At 34.8% G+C, this 18317-nt stretch overlaps 1 protein-coding gene across 4 annotated transcripts in view; it reads left to right on the forward strand.

Annotated features, from left to right (window-relative positions):
- Positions 1–2907: 2907 nt before the first annotated feature.
- LOC145977032 (uncharacterized) overlaps positions 2908–18317 on the forward strand; it is a 121490-nt gene continuing 106080 nt past the window's right edge. The window contains exons 1-3 of one of the 4 annotated variants that reach the window (XM_083108666.1): positions 2908–3163; positions 3743–3763; positions 5301–7789. In XM_083108666.1, coding sequence (XP_082964792.1) covers positions 5998–7789 — 1792 coding nt within the window. In that variant the 5' untranslated portion in view covers positions 2908–3163; positions 3743–3763; positions 5301–5997. Of the gene's footprint in view, positions 3164–3742; positions 3764–4907; positions 7790–18317 lie in introns of those variants that run through there. The other 3 variants (XM_083108676.1, XM_083108681.1, XM_083108655.1) reach the window with 3 other exon arrangements.

Consider the following 18317-nt stretch of genomic DNA (forward strand, 5'->3'; position numbering starts at 1 on the left):
GACACTTGACAATCGTGCGAAAAAAAAGGAAGGAAAACAGGTACGTATAGATAATGGAAGGTTAATCCGTATTCAACTTAAATTTACGGTTTAAAAAAAATTGAGGATTGATCGAAAGATCTTTTTTAATCGCGTTCAATCATTAATTTCGATATATTTTTTGAAATTTCTTTCCCGAAAGAAAATATTTAATTCCCTCTCTAATTTTTCTTTAATTTATTATTTATTTCATGAAATAAAGACGGGAAAATTACCTTAAATGTGATAAAATTTGTCCTCGAGGAGCAAACATTCACATTAATCTTTCCTTTTGATCGGGATATTTAAAACTTCAAATTTAATATTTAATTACTATTTATATTGTAATTACTACTGCAATGTAATTTTATGTAATTACTATTACATTGTAATTACTATTGCAATTAATATTTAAATACATCAAATTGAGGGCAATAATTTTGCGCTCTTTTTGACGAATTTTATTCTATGAAAATAAATTTTGCATAATGATTATGATTATATTTATCAAAATATTTTCTCCCCGTGTGTGTGTCGCAAACTTTTCGTAAATGCAGTTTTTTTACAAAAAAAAACCTAAACTTTTTATAAAACGTCAGCTTACAAAGATTCGGAATTTTATGAAAAGGCTGAATCTTTTTTCATGCAAAAAGTCTGCGATACATATGTATACGTACATGCGATTGTAATTGGTTGTTTCATATTGTTTCATATCAGTGTGAAAGTATGAACGATTTTGAAGCGATGCACTTCATGAAAATTGGCGTCGTTGGTGGACATCGCAAAAGGAGTAGCGATGTAGCCAGGTATGGAATTCCATTTTTTTATCACGTATACTATTTACATACCTACTTTCCTACATTTTTGTGTCCCCATTCTCCCTTTTTGTTCCCTAAGCCGCATGATACTACATATTCATTCCCTTTTATGATGTTTTTAATTCACACGGATTTGAGTAGCTGAAGCGCCATTCAATCCAATTTCATTTTTAGTTCGCTTGAAATGTATTTCGCGTTTGAACGGATGTATTTTGAATCTGAAAAATTAAATATAAAATATAAAAGGCCGTGTTTTAGGTCTTTTGTGAAACGTTCTTGCATATTTTACGAGGATTTTATCAATAAATTCATGTGTCCTGTCTTGATACAGACAATACTTTTAGTAGAAGAGGTTTGTTTCCAAAATTTATAAAGAACAATACAAAAAAATATGTCTTAGATATCTGAAACTTCTTCTCAAACATTAGTATACATTGTCTAATTTGTCTAAAACCGAAGCATCTATCTTGATACTATGATATATTTTATCAATATTTTTTACGTATATAACTGAATTATTTTTGATAAAATATCTCGATAAAATATAGGAAAAACCTCAAAATAATATTTCCACGATTTACTTAGTTTATTTATCTCAAATATTACATAATATAATTACTTATTTATCGTTTTTACGTGATATGATTGTGTGGTAAATTGAATTATTTGGAATTCGTCGACTGGTATTTTTTTTCAAACAAATTTAATAATCACAATCAAATATTAGCTATCCATTTTCCAATGAAATTTTTCTATTTATTTTCACTATATTAATCGTCCTTTAAGGCCTCTAATATTTACGATACAAAATGAAGTAGATATAACAGACGATAAAGTGGGTGAAATGAATAAAGATGACGTAAATGCTCGTCAGCAAAAGACAAAAATTAACACCGTCTTTTTTTCACGTGAAGAAAAAGTTACTTTTTGTTTTACGAATAAATTGTATATTACAACGTATATTACAAAGTAAAATAATTCAAATAATGCTAAACATATATACAATATAAATAAAATCAGCAATCAAACCGTGTATTTATTCATATTAAAAAACAATTAAAAATGAATTTCACGTTACATGTTCGCTAAACGAAACCGTTGACCTGTGTCCCTCACGATACTAAATGAATAAAAAAGTATCGTTGAATTTTCGAAATTATGAAACTATAATAATTGTAAATCAATAGTCGATTAAGATACATTACGCAAAAATTAAGTGAAAATATATCAAAGCGATATATTCCATGTGAACGTTTTATTTTAAAGCAAAGCTATATGAACTTTACTTTTATCGAACCGGCTTTTTTCATGGATAATAAACTTTTATTCGCGTTTTATGGAAACTTATTTATGCATAATAAACACAACTTTTTATTCATGTTTCCATAGCGACTGCTACAATCTTTTGCTACCTCAAAGCAAAAACTTAAAGTTTATACAGAAACAGACGCATAATATAGGGTGTCCTAAATCAATAGCGCTTTGTCTGATTAATAAATTTTTTAATTAATAATTCTTTTTATAATAATGTCGAGATAAAAACACAATTTTGGAATTAGATAAATTAAAATTAAGAGCTCTTTGAAAACTTGCACTCTACACTTTTTATAATGTGTGACTAATGAATGAAGTCCACTCAAACAGAATTTTATCTTAAGTTTTATTATTGAGAAATATGTCGAAACTTTAAAAAAATGATTCCATTAATTCCATTAATTTCCATTAAGAAAAATTTGATTTAAAATTGGAGCCCAAGAATCCACAGATCACGAAAGATATATTTGATTTGGAACGCCCTGTATATGCGTATATTTTTCGCAACAACTGTCACGGTGAATAAAAGCAAAAGGCGAAAGCTTCATTTTATTCATACGTCCCGGTGGGAAAGCTGTAAAACTGTACAGAGATGCACGAAAGATTAAGATTAAGATCTAGACTACTTGGGGACGGAAACCGGCGCGTAACTCGGTGCATCTCGGTAAGGGAGAGGGATAGATCATGCGCTCTGCATTTACACATTGGTCGGCACGAAGGGTGGCGGGTTTCCCAACCCTCGTCAGTTTGACGCCGCGTGCGAGCGTATACAGATCTGTCGTGACCGTTGATTCGCGAGAGAAAGAAAAAGAGGAAGAGAAAAAGAGAGAAAAGGAGAGGCAAAAAAAAAGAGTTTTGTCGTTTTTCTAGGGAATTGTTGTAAAATGTCGACTGGCAGGACGAATCGGTACACTCGATTCATCGATCCGACTTGAAATCGACGATTAATCGAAAAGCGCGAAAGAAAAATACAAACACGTTTTCGTCAAAGATTATAGTTAATATAATGTAAGGTAAATTTTGCATGCAGTTTTTAGGAAACGAGAGAATTTGCAAAAGATACACATTTTTTAATCCGCGCGATTAAAAGAATGATATAGTTAATTTAATCTGATTTGATTTATCTCGATAATTAATTCGATCTTTAATCTTTAACGCTCATGATAGATAGATTATACGAATGATTCATGTATATATTGTTTGAAAAACATTATTAATAATATAGATTTAACGCGGAATTCAAAATATTCACAATATTATTTATATTGATTAATTGAGATTAATTGTAAATCAGCGTTCCCCATATTTTAATTTTTGGGAGATTTCTGTTATCCAAATTTGATAAAAAAATATAAATTGCGATGCGAGGCATTATGACAGAAAAAAGAATTTAATCGCCTGGATATTGCCAGAATTAAATTACGCTTTAGAATGATTTTTAATTCCGAAGGGGCAACGTATTGTGTGCGCTGAATTTTCAAACCAATCTATAATAAAAACCGGAAAGCAGATTATCAGGAAATTTATGTCAATTTTTTTTTGGTGTTGTGAAAAAATTGTAAAATTATTTCTCTCGTTATTTGTTTCTTTAGCTGCAGAACGAGGTAAACTATGTGAGTTGAATTCGCAGTCTGGCTTTTACTTTTACTCTTTTCGTGTGTCGCATTTCGTTTGCGAAAATATAGAAAAAAAAATCGAGAAGTTCATTATTGATAAAATCAGGCTAGTTACTCGATATCGCAGAGAAACCGGACAGATCTTTTTTTCAAAACTATTATTAATTTGACCGATTCAAAATATTTCGATGTAAATTAAATTCTTGTTAATCTCTCCTGATTTATAACGAGTGATTAAAATTTCAGAAAACCTCAAAACGTTTATCACAAAATCGAATTAGTTCCCGTATTCGAGCATTGAATTTATCTCAAAGCAATTATTAATTTGCGTTATTACGGAACAATGTGTCAATGCGAATTTAATTTTCATTAATGAGATCTGAACCGAATGCGATTTTTGATGTCAATTTTGCACGAGTTGCATCGGGTTATGCGTAAAGTTAGGCGAATATTTCTCTTGATATCATCGGTAGAGTTAATGATTGATTATCGTATGATTGAAAGATGATTAATCTGGACATTTAATTTGGATGATCAGTTACTATGACAATTTGTACATTTGCACTTTTGTTCGCATTTTACGTTTAAATTTCTTCAAAATCTTCTTGCTGTTGAAAACGTGAGAAATTTATTATTAAAATAATAGAAAAACACGTGGTTTATTTTACGATTATTCTTTTTTATTTAATTAATTATACATGTGTTGAAGCATTCGTGTTGCATGAACGGCACCTGTTTGGCTAAACAAATAAAGAATGATCGACTAACATGACAAGAAATTTATTAATACTAATTTAGAAATTTATTAATGGAAAGAAATTTATTTATTTATTAAAGAAATTTATTAATAAAAATTTATTAATTTTTATTAATACTAATTTATTAATACTAATAAGTACAATCTTGTTAACGTTGTCATCAATTGCTAGTGGGATAAAAGGCCGGCGCATGCATAAGGGTAAATTTGTCACGTGTCAATTTTACGTTGAAACGCGCCATCAGATGACGTGAATGTGCCATAATCTATGATAACACGTGCGTGTGAATTACGAACTCGGGAAAGACAAGTTGGGACTGTTTTATCGCAGAGTGAGGATCTCAATTAATTGTGTTTCAATTAATTGGATCGCAATTACCTGTGAAATTGCTGCCGGACTCGCATCGGAATTAATGAAAAAAACGCTCTTTATTCCCGCTCTCTAGATCGGAAGATAACGATTGTATGATAATCGTACATAGTGAATGTCGAACGATCAAAATTATGGTGATACGGCCAAGCCGGGAGATTGCTTTCAGATGAAATCGATGTAATATCCCCGAGAAATTGACCAAAGATTTTTATCTTTGCACATTTTTCCAATTCTCGATCATCTCCGGGACCGAAATTGAAATTCTGATCCATAAGTCGCGTAAAAATAACTGCGGGAATCGGATTATTGCAAGAGAGAGATCTCGATTAACATAGCTCCCGCGTAAAAACATTTCACGTAGTCTAATCTCAAGAGCGTCCGCATCGAAAACGTATCACCGACAGATCGATTTGCCGCGAGGAACTCGAAGAGCAATGATTGCAAGCGAACGCGTGTACCACCGGTGAAAGAAAAACGAATGCTGAAATGGTGCCGGCTGCAAGTGGAGATTAGGTCGATTGCAGAAATGCTGAGGGACTATTAAGCACTCCGGATCTATTAAGGGACACGATCGAGAACCATAGATTAGATCCGAGAGACGTGATTGTGCGGCAAAGATGCTATTCGTCGCTAGGATTTATTAAGCACCGTGACTTGAGAGGAAACTCAACATTGCGAAGATGTTGGAGAGTTATTTTCAGGACCTATTAAAGATCAGAAATTCGGGAGGAATGTAAGGATTATCTTCAGCCATCTTACAAAATTTTCATCAGCGATATTAGAAGTAGATTGTGCAAATACAATGTAACAATGAAATATTACGTTGACCTCGAGGAATATCGTAGCATAGGTGTATATCTCACCGGGAGATGGAGAACTACATTAAACGGGGACGTGTTGATGTGAAATTGATCAGAAGAAGTATATAATTGCGCGCTAAAGCATGTCACATTATTGCGAGCGGCTGTTCCAGACAAACGACAATTCCCTCGTCGGTTGGAAATGTCAGGATTAAATTCAATCGAATCCTTCGAAGAAGCGTCTCGCGAGCGGATGTAACAGGCGACAACAGGCGTTGCGAGGAAAGATGAGCGGCTGAAGATGAGTGCGTCAGGTTATTGGTGCGCGCTCATCCTGCTCATGTTCACGCAAAATTCCCTCGGCAACCACCACGAGAAGCTCCTCCAGGTCGAGAAGCCGAAGGGGTATCTGCGGCATCAGCAGAACCACCGCGCCTCGTCTTTTGTCGACCGCAAGCTCGTCGACGCGACGGAATTCCGTGCTTCCGCTGAGATCCTCTCGACCCTCAACGGCCCCTCAGCGATTCGCTCGATCGCGGAAATCGATCACACATCGGAGACAGAGGAGGCGGAGGCGAAGAGGGTCAATCGTCGCGCGGAAATCCGTCCGATAATCGCGCGTTCGGCGGAGATCGCTTCCGGGAGGGTCTGCGAGGTTCCGCCGGTCGAACTCGGGACGATGGAGAAGCGGCCCTTGGCGCGAATTCCCTCGGCGGAAGTTCCCTTGCGCTCGCAAACGGAAGGCCGTCGTTCCGCGAAGGAAACTCTGCCGACGGAGGTGGGACCGATGGAGGTCTTCCGGCTGGAGATCGAACAGGAAACGTCGAGCGTCGAGAGATCGCAGATCCGGCACGGGAGATCGAGGAGCCACTTCGCGCGGCAGAAGATCGAGGACTCCGCGAAGGACTCTGCCCTGAATAGCGTTCGCGTGGGTCGCGAGAATCACGTCAGGACGCGTCAAATGGCGGAGAGGGTGACGGACTTCCCGGAAACGTTGATTCCGCTCAAGCATAATCATTCCTGGCTTCTCGAGCGGAATTTCTCAAAGGATAACTCGGTCAACAGCCAATCTTTCGATCGAGTCGAGGATAATGTTCCGGAGGGACCGGAAAGTTTGCTGAAGCTGTATCAGGCAAGAAAAGGAAGCGCCCCCGAAGAAAGTTCTGCCATTCCTCTCACGCGTAATCTTTCCCGGCTGATCGAGCAGAATTTCTCCAAGGATAACTCGAAGGCGAGGAACGGCGGATTCCCGGATCAAATCGAGGACGAGACGCGAAGAAATTCCAAAGGTGGTACGATCAGAACTCGCCATTCGGAGAATCACGGCGTTTTGCGATCGAGTCCCGATTCCCTGAAGAATCCTTTCAAGAACGATCCTCTGAGTAAATTGAAGAAAGCAATATTCCTGAACAAGACCGTCGCGTCGACAGCCCCGATCGATCGCAACGCGAACGAGACCCTCGGCGTTGATGCGGCTGATGCGAACACCAGCGAAACTATCCGCGATCTCGAGGAGGAGGAGATTCTGCAGGACGTGGTGGTGGACTACCCGAGCTACGAGGAATTGGCGAACGCTTCTTCCCTCGATCGGCCAGCTCGTAGAAGATCGCAGGCCACCCAGGTTGACATCGTGACGCGTTTCCTGCGGATAATCGAGAACCAGCACACCCTGGGCGAGAACTGCACCGCCGGCACCGATTTGAACCTGGGCGAAGGCGTAGTGGACCAGTACGCGCAGGAGAGATTCCGCCTCGAGGCGGAATTCGCCGTCAATCGCGCCAACATGCTCACCCGGTTGTGGAAGTACGCGCCGGAAGTGATGCTGTCGTCCGAGTATCTGCTCCACGCCAGCGTCCTTTCCATGGTGGAGTTCGACGAGGACATCTTTGCTGCCGGCAATTGCTACGACAAGCTGCAGTATCGAAATCGCTGGCTCTACTGCCCGTTTGCTCATAGGCTGCCCAATCAGGACGGGATCCTGGTGAAGGATCTCGCGATCGAGTACAAGTACTTGAGCAACAGCAGCGAGTGGTTCTACATCGCCAGGAAGAACGCCGAGAGGGTGATCGCCAGTTATGATCAGTTCAGTCGAGGTGAGTTGTTGCGATCGTCTTTAGATTGCTCTCATTAATATTGCTAAAGAAAAAACAGAGATTCTCCTCCTCGAGAGACTCTCTGTTCAGTAGATTTATTCTTTATTCAATAAATTAAAAACGAATTTTCCTGAAAATAAAAAACAAACCTACTTGATAAATGAAGCGAAAATTGTGCGAATAAACATAGTCAGGTCAATGGTTGTTTAATAGATGGATTGGTAATGTCAATTCATGAATTATTAAACACGTCGGGGTTTTATTTGAATCCGCCGAGCCAAACAATCGTTCATCAACCCCATTCACGGAGCTAGTCAAAAATTTTTTTCTCAGTCATAATTGAAGAAAAAAGGAACATACGGAAAATTTTAATTAAATAGTTTGCGAGGGGGAAAATTTAGGCGAGTTTTCGGACGAGTTTACATGTCGTGTTTACATCTGGCGACTCAGCAATATCGTCTTCTAATCCGTAATTGTGTACACCGAGAGTTGAACAAGTCGATAACAAAATGGGCGCGGATGCTTGCGGGCAACATTGTAACAGCCATGTACACTCGACAGCAGTCAATTAGTTTAACGTGCGGCAGTAATCGGCAGTAGTATAACTGCAGCAGGAATATTAAATAAATAATATATATACATATATATAAATTGGTCACAGTATATATTATTGCAAACCTATTACTTTATCACGGTGACATACAATTAAATATATTATGATAACAATTTTATTTTTATTAATATTATTATTATATATATATATATTTATTTATATATTTATATATATCCAGCAAACACTAAATAACAGTTATATAACTATTAGTTATAATTTCCAACTCAACAATATAACTGTTACATGTTATGTAACAGTTACATAACATGTAACAGTTATATTGCTGAGTGAGAAATTACAACTAACAGTTATATAAATGTTACTTGGTGTTCGCTGGGTATATTATTTCACATATTTTCTTGTTATATTATTATTATATATTATTATTTACTTCACACTCTGTGTATGTGTTATCCAATCGTTGTTTTATATAATTACCTAATTACGACGTGTTGATTTTTTTTGCACTGCTCGTCACCGAGATTGTTATATGTTGTAAACATTTTTTTTTTAATCTTATGCCTTTTTACAATCTTCTTTGCTTCCGTGCATCCGTATGTCTGTCTGTAAGACAACGGTGTTGTAGATGCCCGCAGGGTAGCATTCATCTGCCTCCTGGTTAAACAGACTGTCCTATTTTCAGCAGACAACTACAATAAATACATTTTTCGTTTAATCTTTTCGCTCTACAAACTGAAAGCGAACATCGCGGAAAAAATTTTCATTATTTTTTAAAATTTATTATTCTAATCTCCAGCTTTCTCTATAATGTAATTAATAAATATTTAAAAATTGTCCTCTTTTAAATTAGAAACTCTGCAACGAATTAATTCGTGAATAAATTAATTGACTCCGCGCGAAATAATCTTAGCGAATTTATAGGAATTCCTGCTTGATAACTTTGCGCAATAATGAAGAAGTTCCATGATCTTCTCCAGGCTCTCAAAGAACTTTATTTTAATTTACGATGAAGCACGTATAATCGTCTCTTTCTCCATATTTTGAGATATATTCTCAGCAAGAAAATGTGTGATTACACATTTAATTTGTAATGTCCGCGCGCGCCGCATTGTGGTAAATATTTTCTAAGGGAAAAGCTTTGCCAGTGCCAATATGTCCACTTTCTGTCTTAAGTTACTTAAGTTTGACTCGCGAAATATTGCTTTTCCCAGTAAAAGGGTTTAAGCTTGTTAACCTCTCGCCAAGTAACTTTTTTAATCTCGCCAATAGGAGAGGCAGGTGTCCTTAAAATGTGTACGAGAGAAAAGAAATCGTACAACAGGTACAGGTAGAAAGAACGCGAGATAAATTTTATATATTATATTATAATATTATAATATTATATATAAAATATATATATTTATATTTATATATATTTATTATATATATATATATATATATATATATATATAAACTACATGAAACAAAAAAAATTACACGAATTACGAAACAAATATTTTTTTTATTTTAATTTGTTAAGTATTTCGCTTTTTAAATCAAACAATCAAACAATTTACGAGCGAAAGATTATTAACATTTCTTAATTTAATTTAACATTGATAAAATATTTTTTCTGCCAAAAAATGTAATTATATTAAAAATAATTACAATTTTAAACATATATATACAATTTAATTATTTTTTAATGAAATTATTCGTCTTTATATTTCTTCCTCTCTCTCTCTCTCTCTCTCTCTCTCTCTCTCTCTCTCTCTTTCTCTGTGTGCGTTTTGGCAAGAAAAATTTTTCATAAATGTTGAAATGAGAAATTAATGTTAAATTAAGAAATATATACATATGTTAATATCTTTTTTTCCTAAAATGTTCGATTGATTGATTTTAAATACGAAGCCCCCACACACACATGTAAATTAATATTTAAAAAATCTGCAATTTTCTTGCACATCTTTTTTATTTTAAAATTTATACATGTTGAAAGTGAAATACCTAAACAATTGAAAACGTGTATAATATATGATTGAAAATATAATACATTTTTCTGTAACAAAATGAAAAAAGGACGAAAAGAGAATATGAAGAAGGGAACACAAAAGAGAATATAAATAAAAATTGAAGGGAAGAAATATGCGATACATTTCTGCTTTAAAAAATTTTATCTCTCGTTTCTTTCTCATTTGCGCATAAATAATAATAACATACCTAAAATGTACGTATGCATTTATTTTGTAAAATATTTACCATATAATATCGTATATGACATATATATCGTAATTATAATATTTTCATCAAGTATTAAGTGATTCTTCAAGAAAATGCATCATTATTAATGATGAGGCATTAAATCGTTAAAAACCACATTTAATTTATGAAAGCCACATGTACATTAAGATATTTTATCAAAACAGAAAAAAGCTTTAGAATACGGAATTAAATCTCATCTTTTAATTCTTTGCAAAAATTTCACTCTACCTTTATAATTCTTGCTTGAGGTTTAATTACTAAAATATTTAATTCAGAAAAGTAAAAGATGAAAAAAAATTGTAGAAAAGAGAGAAAATACGTTTTCTATAGGATACTATTTTCCTCGATGAAAAGAGCAAAGCGGGTTGCACGCATCGATGGAATAAAAAATCTATCTCAGTAATAGTGTATCAATAGGGGTCTTCAAAATAGAAATAGCTTAACAGAAGATTCGAACGGAATTTCTTTTTATCAAGGAATCGACAGTGTTCCTTAGACGAGATGAATCCCTTTGTAGCAAGTAAATTTTCGATTCACAACTTTTTTCCTTCGATCTGAAGCTATACGTGAGATGTTAACATACAATCTTGTTTCAGAAAAATAATATCATAATATCACGAAAATTGAATTAAACGGACGAATTATTCGCGAGACGCAAAGAGAGAGATGTACGACAATACGTAATTTAAGGTCCGATTTAAGAAACATAAAAGATGAAAACGAAATAGTTGTCCCGAGGAATCAGGCGGCAAGGAAATGATATAAGAGATATTGATGAATAATGCACAATGGCAGTAGAAAAGAGAGAAACTTCCTTGGCACAGCCTTTCTTATTTATAGGAGTTTTAAGGAATACCTAGTTCGTGATATATGTTGTAGACTTTGAGCCAAGAACTAGGTGTTACACGCAGGCGGAAAGTTATGAAATATGCCCACTGCTTATATATATTAGTGTATCATTTATCGATCGACAGAAAGGAAAAAGATCGCTGTGAGTGAAATGAATTTCAAGATGAATTAACAAAACTTTTATTGATAAAATATATTTTTAAAATATTTTATTGGTAAAATATATTTTATTTATAATATATAAAAATATATAAAGATTAATTATATTACATTATAGATTAGATAATTAAATATATTATATTATATATTGTGTATTTTTGACGAAAGAAATGTTTGATATTAAAATGTTGAGTGACGCGTAAATTTTAAGAATGTAATTTTTTGAAATGCGAAGTGCAATAAATTTCGAAATTAAAGGACGGGGAAAGTAGAATAGAGTATATGATGGAGAATTAATTCCGATGATGGCCCTTATCGCGTTCTCAATATTTTCGGCTTGCAGCGAATGTCCTTACGGTGCTGGGCGGTTCTGGAAAATCTCCAAGAGATAACAGAAAAACGGTTCAAAATGAACCGTCCTGTGATATATAATGCGTTTGTTCAAAAGTATATAGTGGCACACGCCATATATCCTCATTTTTGCCGAGGACGCTCGCGTGTCGCGAAATCATCCGTCATTTATGTCCGCGCAAAATTACGGAAGCTTTGTCATGCGTTTCGTATGCGCAATATGAATTTAATATCGAAGCCTTTGTTGTGCATGGACCCCTGCACGTTATTAGAAATTCAAATAACCTGATCATTTCGCATTCCGCGAGTGCTATCGAATATTCGATCATTTCATTTGGTGAATTTTCAAGCGGGAGATACGCATAATAAGATTATAATGGTCAATTTTATGATGATTGTCGGTTGTGAAATTCATCCGATTTGTCTAATTCCTTCATCGAGACCGCCGCTAATTATCTCCAGCGGTTATCATGCGATTATTCAAACGGAGCCTGCGTAAGGAAGAGAGAAATACGGTAATAGTGGTTATCCTGTGATCTCTCTCTCTTTCTCTCTCTCGAGGATCTACTAATATATTTCGCGTATTCGAGTTTGCATTATTCCATTAATTATACAATAATTATTAGTCATTATAATAATTGCCGATTACCTGTGTCTGTCCCTATTTTATCTGTATTTTCACGTTCATCATCCGATACTAGCGCATTTAAATAAATAAAAAATAAATAAAAATAAATTTTTAATTATCTATTTCAATTTTTGAAAAAAACTGATTTTATTATTCTTAATTTAACAAATCGAATTAATAATAATTTAAATTGTATATAAAATATAATTGTAAATATAAAATATAAAATAATATATATATAGTATATAATTATAAATAAAATATAAAATATAATTGTATATAAAATATATAAAAATTCCGATATTTCAAATATTTCATTTTATCCATCTAATCATTTTATCTAATCTTTGATCGACTCTTTTTTCGACAATTTTTTTACTCATATTTTGACTGGCGAATAATGAAGCTTTTTGCGAGGGAAGAAAGGTTTGGTTCATAATGAGTGTTTGATTAACAATGAATGTTTGTGCATTAGTCCATTAATATGTATATAATATGCTTTTTACTAGTGCACGTATGCACGCGAGTAAGGAAACCGGCACGATCGATCGATTCGTACGCCAACTATCGAAAATAACTGGCCTTTTTGGCCCGAAGTATTAGCCGCAGAAACATTAGCGCTCTCATTCGGGCATTAATTAGCACGTAAATCAAGCGCGCATTAATTAATGCATAAGTCAATCGCACAATATGCTGCTGACTAGCGCAATATTCAACATTGATGTAATTACTGTTGTCCCGTTTATCTTTAAATCAGCTTCATAAAATTTAGTACTAGAAGATAATCGCTTAAATTTACATGTTTAATAAAAAAAATTAAATAAATTTAATATTGCTTTTCTTACAAGTTGTAGTATTTTTAAAAATAGATAATATATGAATTATATAAATTTTCTAGCACTTAATTATTTATACAGATGCGTACACGCTTTAATATGCATTCTCGAATTTATATACAAATTGATGGAATTTAGGAGCAATCTGGTATGTAATAATAATGAATGTTTACAAAATTGGAAAGTAAATGACGATTTTAAATTAACAAATTTCTCGCGCTCGCTTCAACCTACTTTTAATAAAATCTCGCAAAGCTTTCCGTCTTATTCATCATACTTTTTCTGTAGCATTTATAGCACTTAAATTTAATGCAGTCTCTAGTAGATTACTTTTGATAAAAAAATAGGATCTCTTATGATATACTTTGATGATGTTATAATAAATCTCTCTTTTTCTCTTTCTCTTTGGACGTGTTTAAAAATTTAGGAAACGCCAAATGGACATTTTTCTACTTTATTCTGCCTTTATTAAATTTTAAACGAGAAAAAAGGAACGTTCTTTTTTGTCATTTCCTCTTTTTTTGTACCGAGTTAAAAAACTGGTAACTATTGTGCGCCGGATTTCCGATATGATCTATGATACCGATAGCATCCTGCAGCATGAAGCCATTGGAAAAGTTTGTTTTGTTCCGAGAACACAAAGATTCCGACTTGGATTTTAATAGAGAACCGGCTCGGGATTATCTCCCGTTTCTGCACAGGATTCTTGATTGTCCGCCGAAATTGAATGATCACGAAAGAAAGCAAAAACGAAATCGAATTATTTCGTCAGAGATAGCGCGATCCGTTCAAGAGGAAATAAATTGTCCCGAGACGCGAAAACAAGACGACAGCTGCCGATGTTAGAACAAACGACATTCTCTGGACCGTTAAAAATACAATTGAAAGCCGCGCGCTTGTTTGCGATACGCGCGACTGAGAAAATTGCGAAATAACGATTGCGATAAACATAACTTTTTGCTCGAATGTCCCATTCAATGGCCAGTTATTAAAAGATGCATTAAAACGTAATTTTTTTTTTTTAATTATTAAAGTACAATATATTTATATCCTGTCAATAGTGTGTCGGAGTTTATTTTAAGATCAAGATCGTCGCTTATTTCTTCACCACCTCTATATTTGATACTTTTAGTAGGTTAATGCGAATGTGTTTCGTTTTCCATCGAGTTTTTATATTCTTAGCTCCTTATCCTCGTTGCACATTTAAAATATAGCCATCTGATACTGGATTTTATTCTTAGATATGACCAAATCGAATGATTTATGTCCTCGACATTGTGAAGGGTGTAATCATTTGGAGATATCAAGAGAAAGATCTTATCAATAATGTAAATCTCGAGGACGCACAGAGATCTACAAGTAATAAAAAATGTATATAATAAAATAATTATAGTTATTTAATTGTAACTTTAAATTACAAACAATGAAATCCCACTGAGAAGAATCAGTTGGTAGTGATTAATTTTCAATAAAATCTATTATAATTTGTAAAAAATAAAGGGGATAAATGTAAATGTTTTACTTATGTTAATAAAATATTCATTAATCTCCGATAAAATTTTGTCACTGCTTTAATTAGTGATATTTTTATTGTTTCAGTTTGACAGAGCATATAATCATAAAAGAGAGAAAAAAGAGAGAAAATGTTATCTTAGATCGCTAGATTATTAGATTCCTGGATAAGTGACATTTGAAATTACTAGATTCCGGATGAGAATTCTTACATCTCTCGACGAATAGACTAAACTCCTTGAAACTTTCTGTACCGAGTTGGTGACGTTGTGAATAATCGCTGTTGTTTTATTCGACCTCGAGTACCTGAGGCTATAAAAGATGACCCGGCGCGATCTGTGCGATAAATAGAAAGGTCACTGGAGAGCTTTAAAAACCAAAATTGCATTGAAGTATTAAAGCGTCGAGATCCAATAGGGAGATGTAGAGCAAAATAAGCCGAAATTTGCGAGGACAAATTTATTTATTCAATTAAAACAAATTTGTCTTGTTCTGAAATATATATTTTTTTCAATGCTTCACTAATATATATATATATATATATATATATATATATATATATATAGCATTGAAACACACTTTCTAGTAAAACTCTTCCTTATCGAGATATTCGACCGTGTCCAGACTTTTTTAACACCTAGTATATATATATATATATATATATATATATATATATATATATATATATATACACAGGGTGTCCCAGACTTAATGAATCAATCGTTAATAATTCCTAGGATCATTTGGAGACGAAAATTCTAATATCAAAATGTTGAGAAAGACTTCATAAAAATGTCCAAACTACTGACTACTGTCGCATGGAAAATACAATCGCGCTCACTGCAGAATCCTATTTTTTATTTTATATTCATTCCTCTATCGATATCGATATTATCGCGCTGTACGCGGGCTCCTTGATGCGCTATGTCCCTGAGCATAGGAGAATGTAACGCGCCGATTGGTTATCTTTAATCTTTTATAACGCCAAAACTACATCTTTCTTAACACTTTGGTATTAAGATTTTCGTTTCCAAATTATCTCAGGAATCTACTATTAACGGCTGATTCGTTAAATCTGGGACACCCTGTATATACTGAATTCTTTGTGAAGCACAGTTTCATCGATCGAAAAATGTACTCCGCACATGTATCAGGCACAATTATTATTTGCTCTCGGGATCGATATTGTTTGCGGTTGCATCGATTAACGCGAAATCAATACGTAATTTTCATCACCCATACAGCATAGACCATTGTTGTTACATTGCAGCAATATTGCAGCAATGTCACAACAATGGTCTTTATTGTATGAATATTTATTCGTTCTCCGTTGCGTGCCCCGTTGCATTTCGAGTGCATGCGTAGAGTGTGCATAGGTGGAGCGGAGAAAACGCAGATTTATTGAGAAAGTTACGGGGGAGGCGAGTGTCGACACGATTCTCACTTGGGTTATCGCCGTACAATAACAGCAGCGGGCGATCATCGATCTCTCTCCCGGCTTCCTTTCGGCCATAAAACCGGGCGCAAAGGGAACACGTAGCGAACCTCCGCTCGTATAATTCACATGGCGATATAAAACGACCGCGGGGGGGTCGTGAAACGATCTCTCGGTGCATCACGCCGCCATTAAAAGGGTAATCTTTAGGGGCGAATCGATGTCGGCGCGAATGTCGTTACTCTCGTAGCGATTTCCGCGATTAGAGTGTCATTCCGCGGAGCTCACGTATCTCTCTCTCTCGGTTGAAACTTTAACGCTTTCAGCCCCGCATCCTTTACGCTAAATATTTTAAAGAGCGCGCTAACGTCACGCGATGAAGCTTAACAGACATGCAGTTGGAAAGGCCAACGGAAGATCAAGGATAACATTCGGAATCTCTCGTGCACTTTTGAAAATTTGCTCGTTCAAATAATGCACGCATTTCTGTTAAACTATAAATATTATCGAATAAACTGTAAAAGCTTGCATGCTCTTAGCAGTGGAATTTCGCTTATTATGATGCTTCTCTCAGGGATAGTGCATTTTATGACAGTCCCGAGGTATCTCGACAATTTTACGTGGACACGTTTAGTGCCTGATGATATGTAATAATTAAGGATCATTCCTACTGGCTCGAGCCATTAAACCGAGAGAGCTTTCGTGGAGATTGAAATGTTTAAATCATGAAATATAGTATGTAATACCTATTAAGAGATTTTAGCGATATTACGTAACTTTACATCACTAAACACCCGTCCATACTCTAGCTGACCCACAAAGTGTGTCTATCTAAATTAAAATCATTCGAGGAAATCAGGAATATACCCAGCAAACACCAAGTAACATTTATATAATCGTTAGTTGTAATTTCCCACTCAACAATATAATTGTTACATGTTATGTAACTGTTACATAACAATTATATAACATAAAGGGTGTAGTTCCGAAAAGGTCAAACCCCCGATTTTGCTGTCATCACGTATACTTACGTATTTTGATGCGCTGATTACGAAAATGATAGTTAAAGTTACCGACTATTTCATTTTCATGGTGGAAACCATAAAAAATCGTTAAAAATGACGTTTTTTGATTTTATTTTATCAAATACTGAAAATTTAAAAAAATGTTTCAAACAAAAGTTGTAGATCTCTTCGAAATATGCATTTTATGTCCTATTCATTTTTACCATACAAGTGATAGTTCTCTAGAAAATCAAACTTAAAGATATATCTCATCACACTACGATATGCTGTGTACGATAAGTTAACTTTCCTTTGGCATTACCCAGAGCTAAATACATGTTTCCTAATCGCGGAGCCCGCCCCTCGGAGCGGGGAAGGCGGTAGGGCGCGCGTTAGCGCGCCCGTTAAGCCGCCTTCCCCGCGGAGAGGGGTCGGGCGGCACTGTCGGTAGCGTAGCCCAATGTCTATCGCCTAAGGTAGTTATTTTTTAGCGGGCCGCAGGCCGGTGCGGCGAGCGAAGCGAGCCGTATCATTTCTTTTTAGAGTGTTTAGGCGGGACCGTGGTCAATCGGGACCGTGGTCAATCGGGACCGTGGTGAATAACAGTAAAAATGAATAGCACATAAAATGTATATTTTAAAAAGATCTACAACTTTTCTTTGAAACTTTTTTTTTTTAATTTTCAGTATATTGATAAAATAAAATCAAAAAACGTCATTTTTTAACGATTTCTTTTTTTATGGTTTTTACCATGAAAATGAAGTAGTCGGTAACTTTAACTATCATTTTCGTAATCAGCGCATCAAAATACGTAAGTATAAGTGATGATAGCAAAATCGGAGGTTTGACCTTTTCGGAACTCCATCCACATAAATAATAGTTATATAACTGTTATTTGATGTTTGCTGGGTATTTCTCTCCCTAGATATAACTCTTCTC

Source organism: Camponotus vicinus, unplaced genomic scaffold (assembly GCF_025532165.1).
Source record: "Camponotus vicinus isolate PSW18456_S1 unplaced genomic scaffold, iyCamVici1.0 SCAF_1, whole genome shotgun sequence".
NCBI lineage: Eukaryota > Metazoa > Arthropoda > Insecta > Hymenoptera > Formicidae > Camponotus > Camponotus vicinus.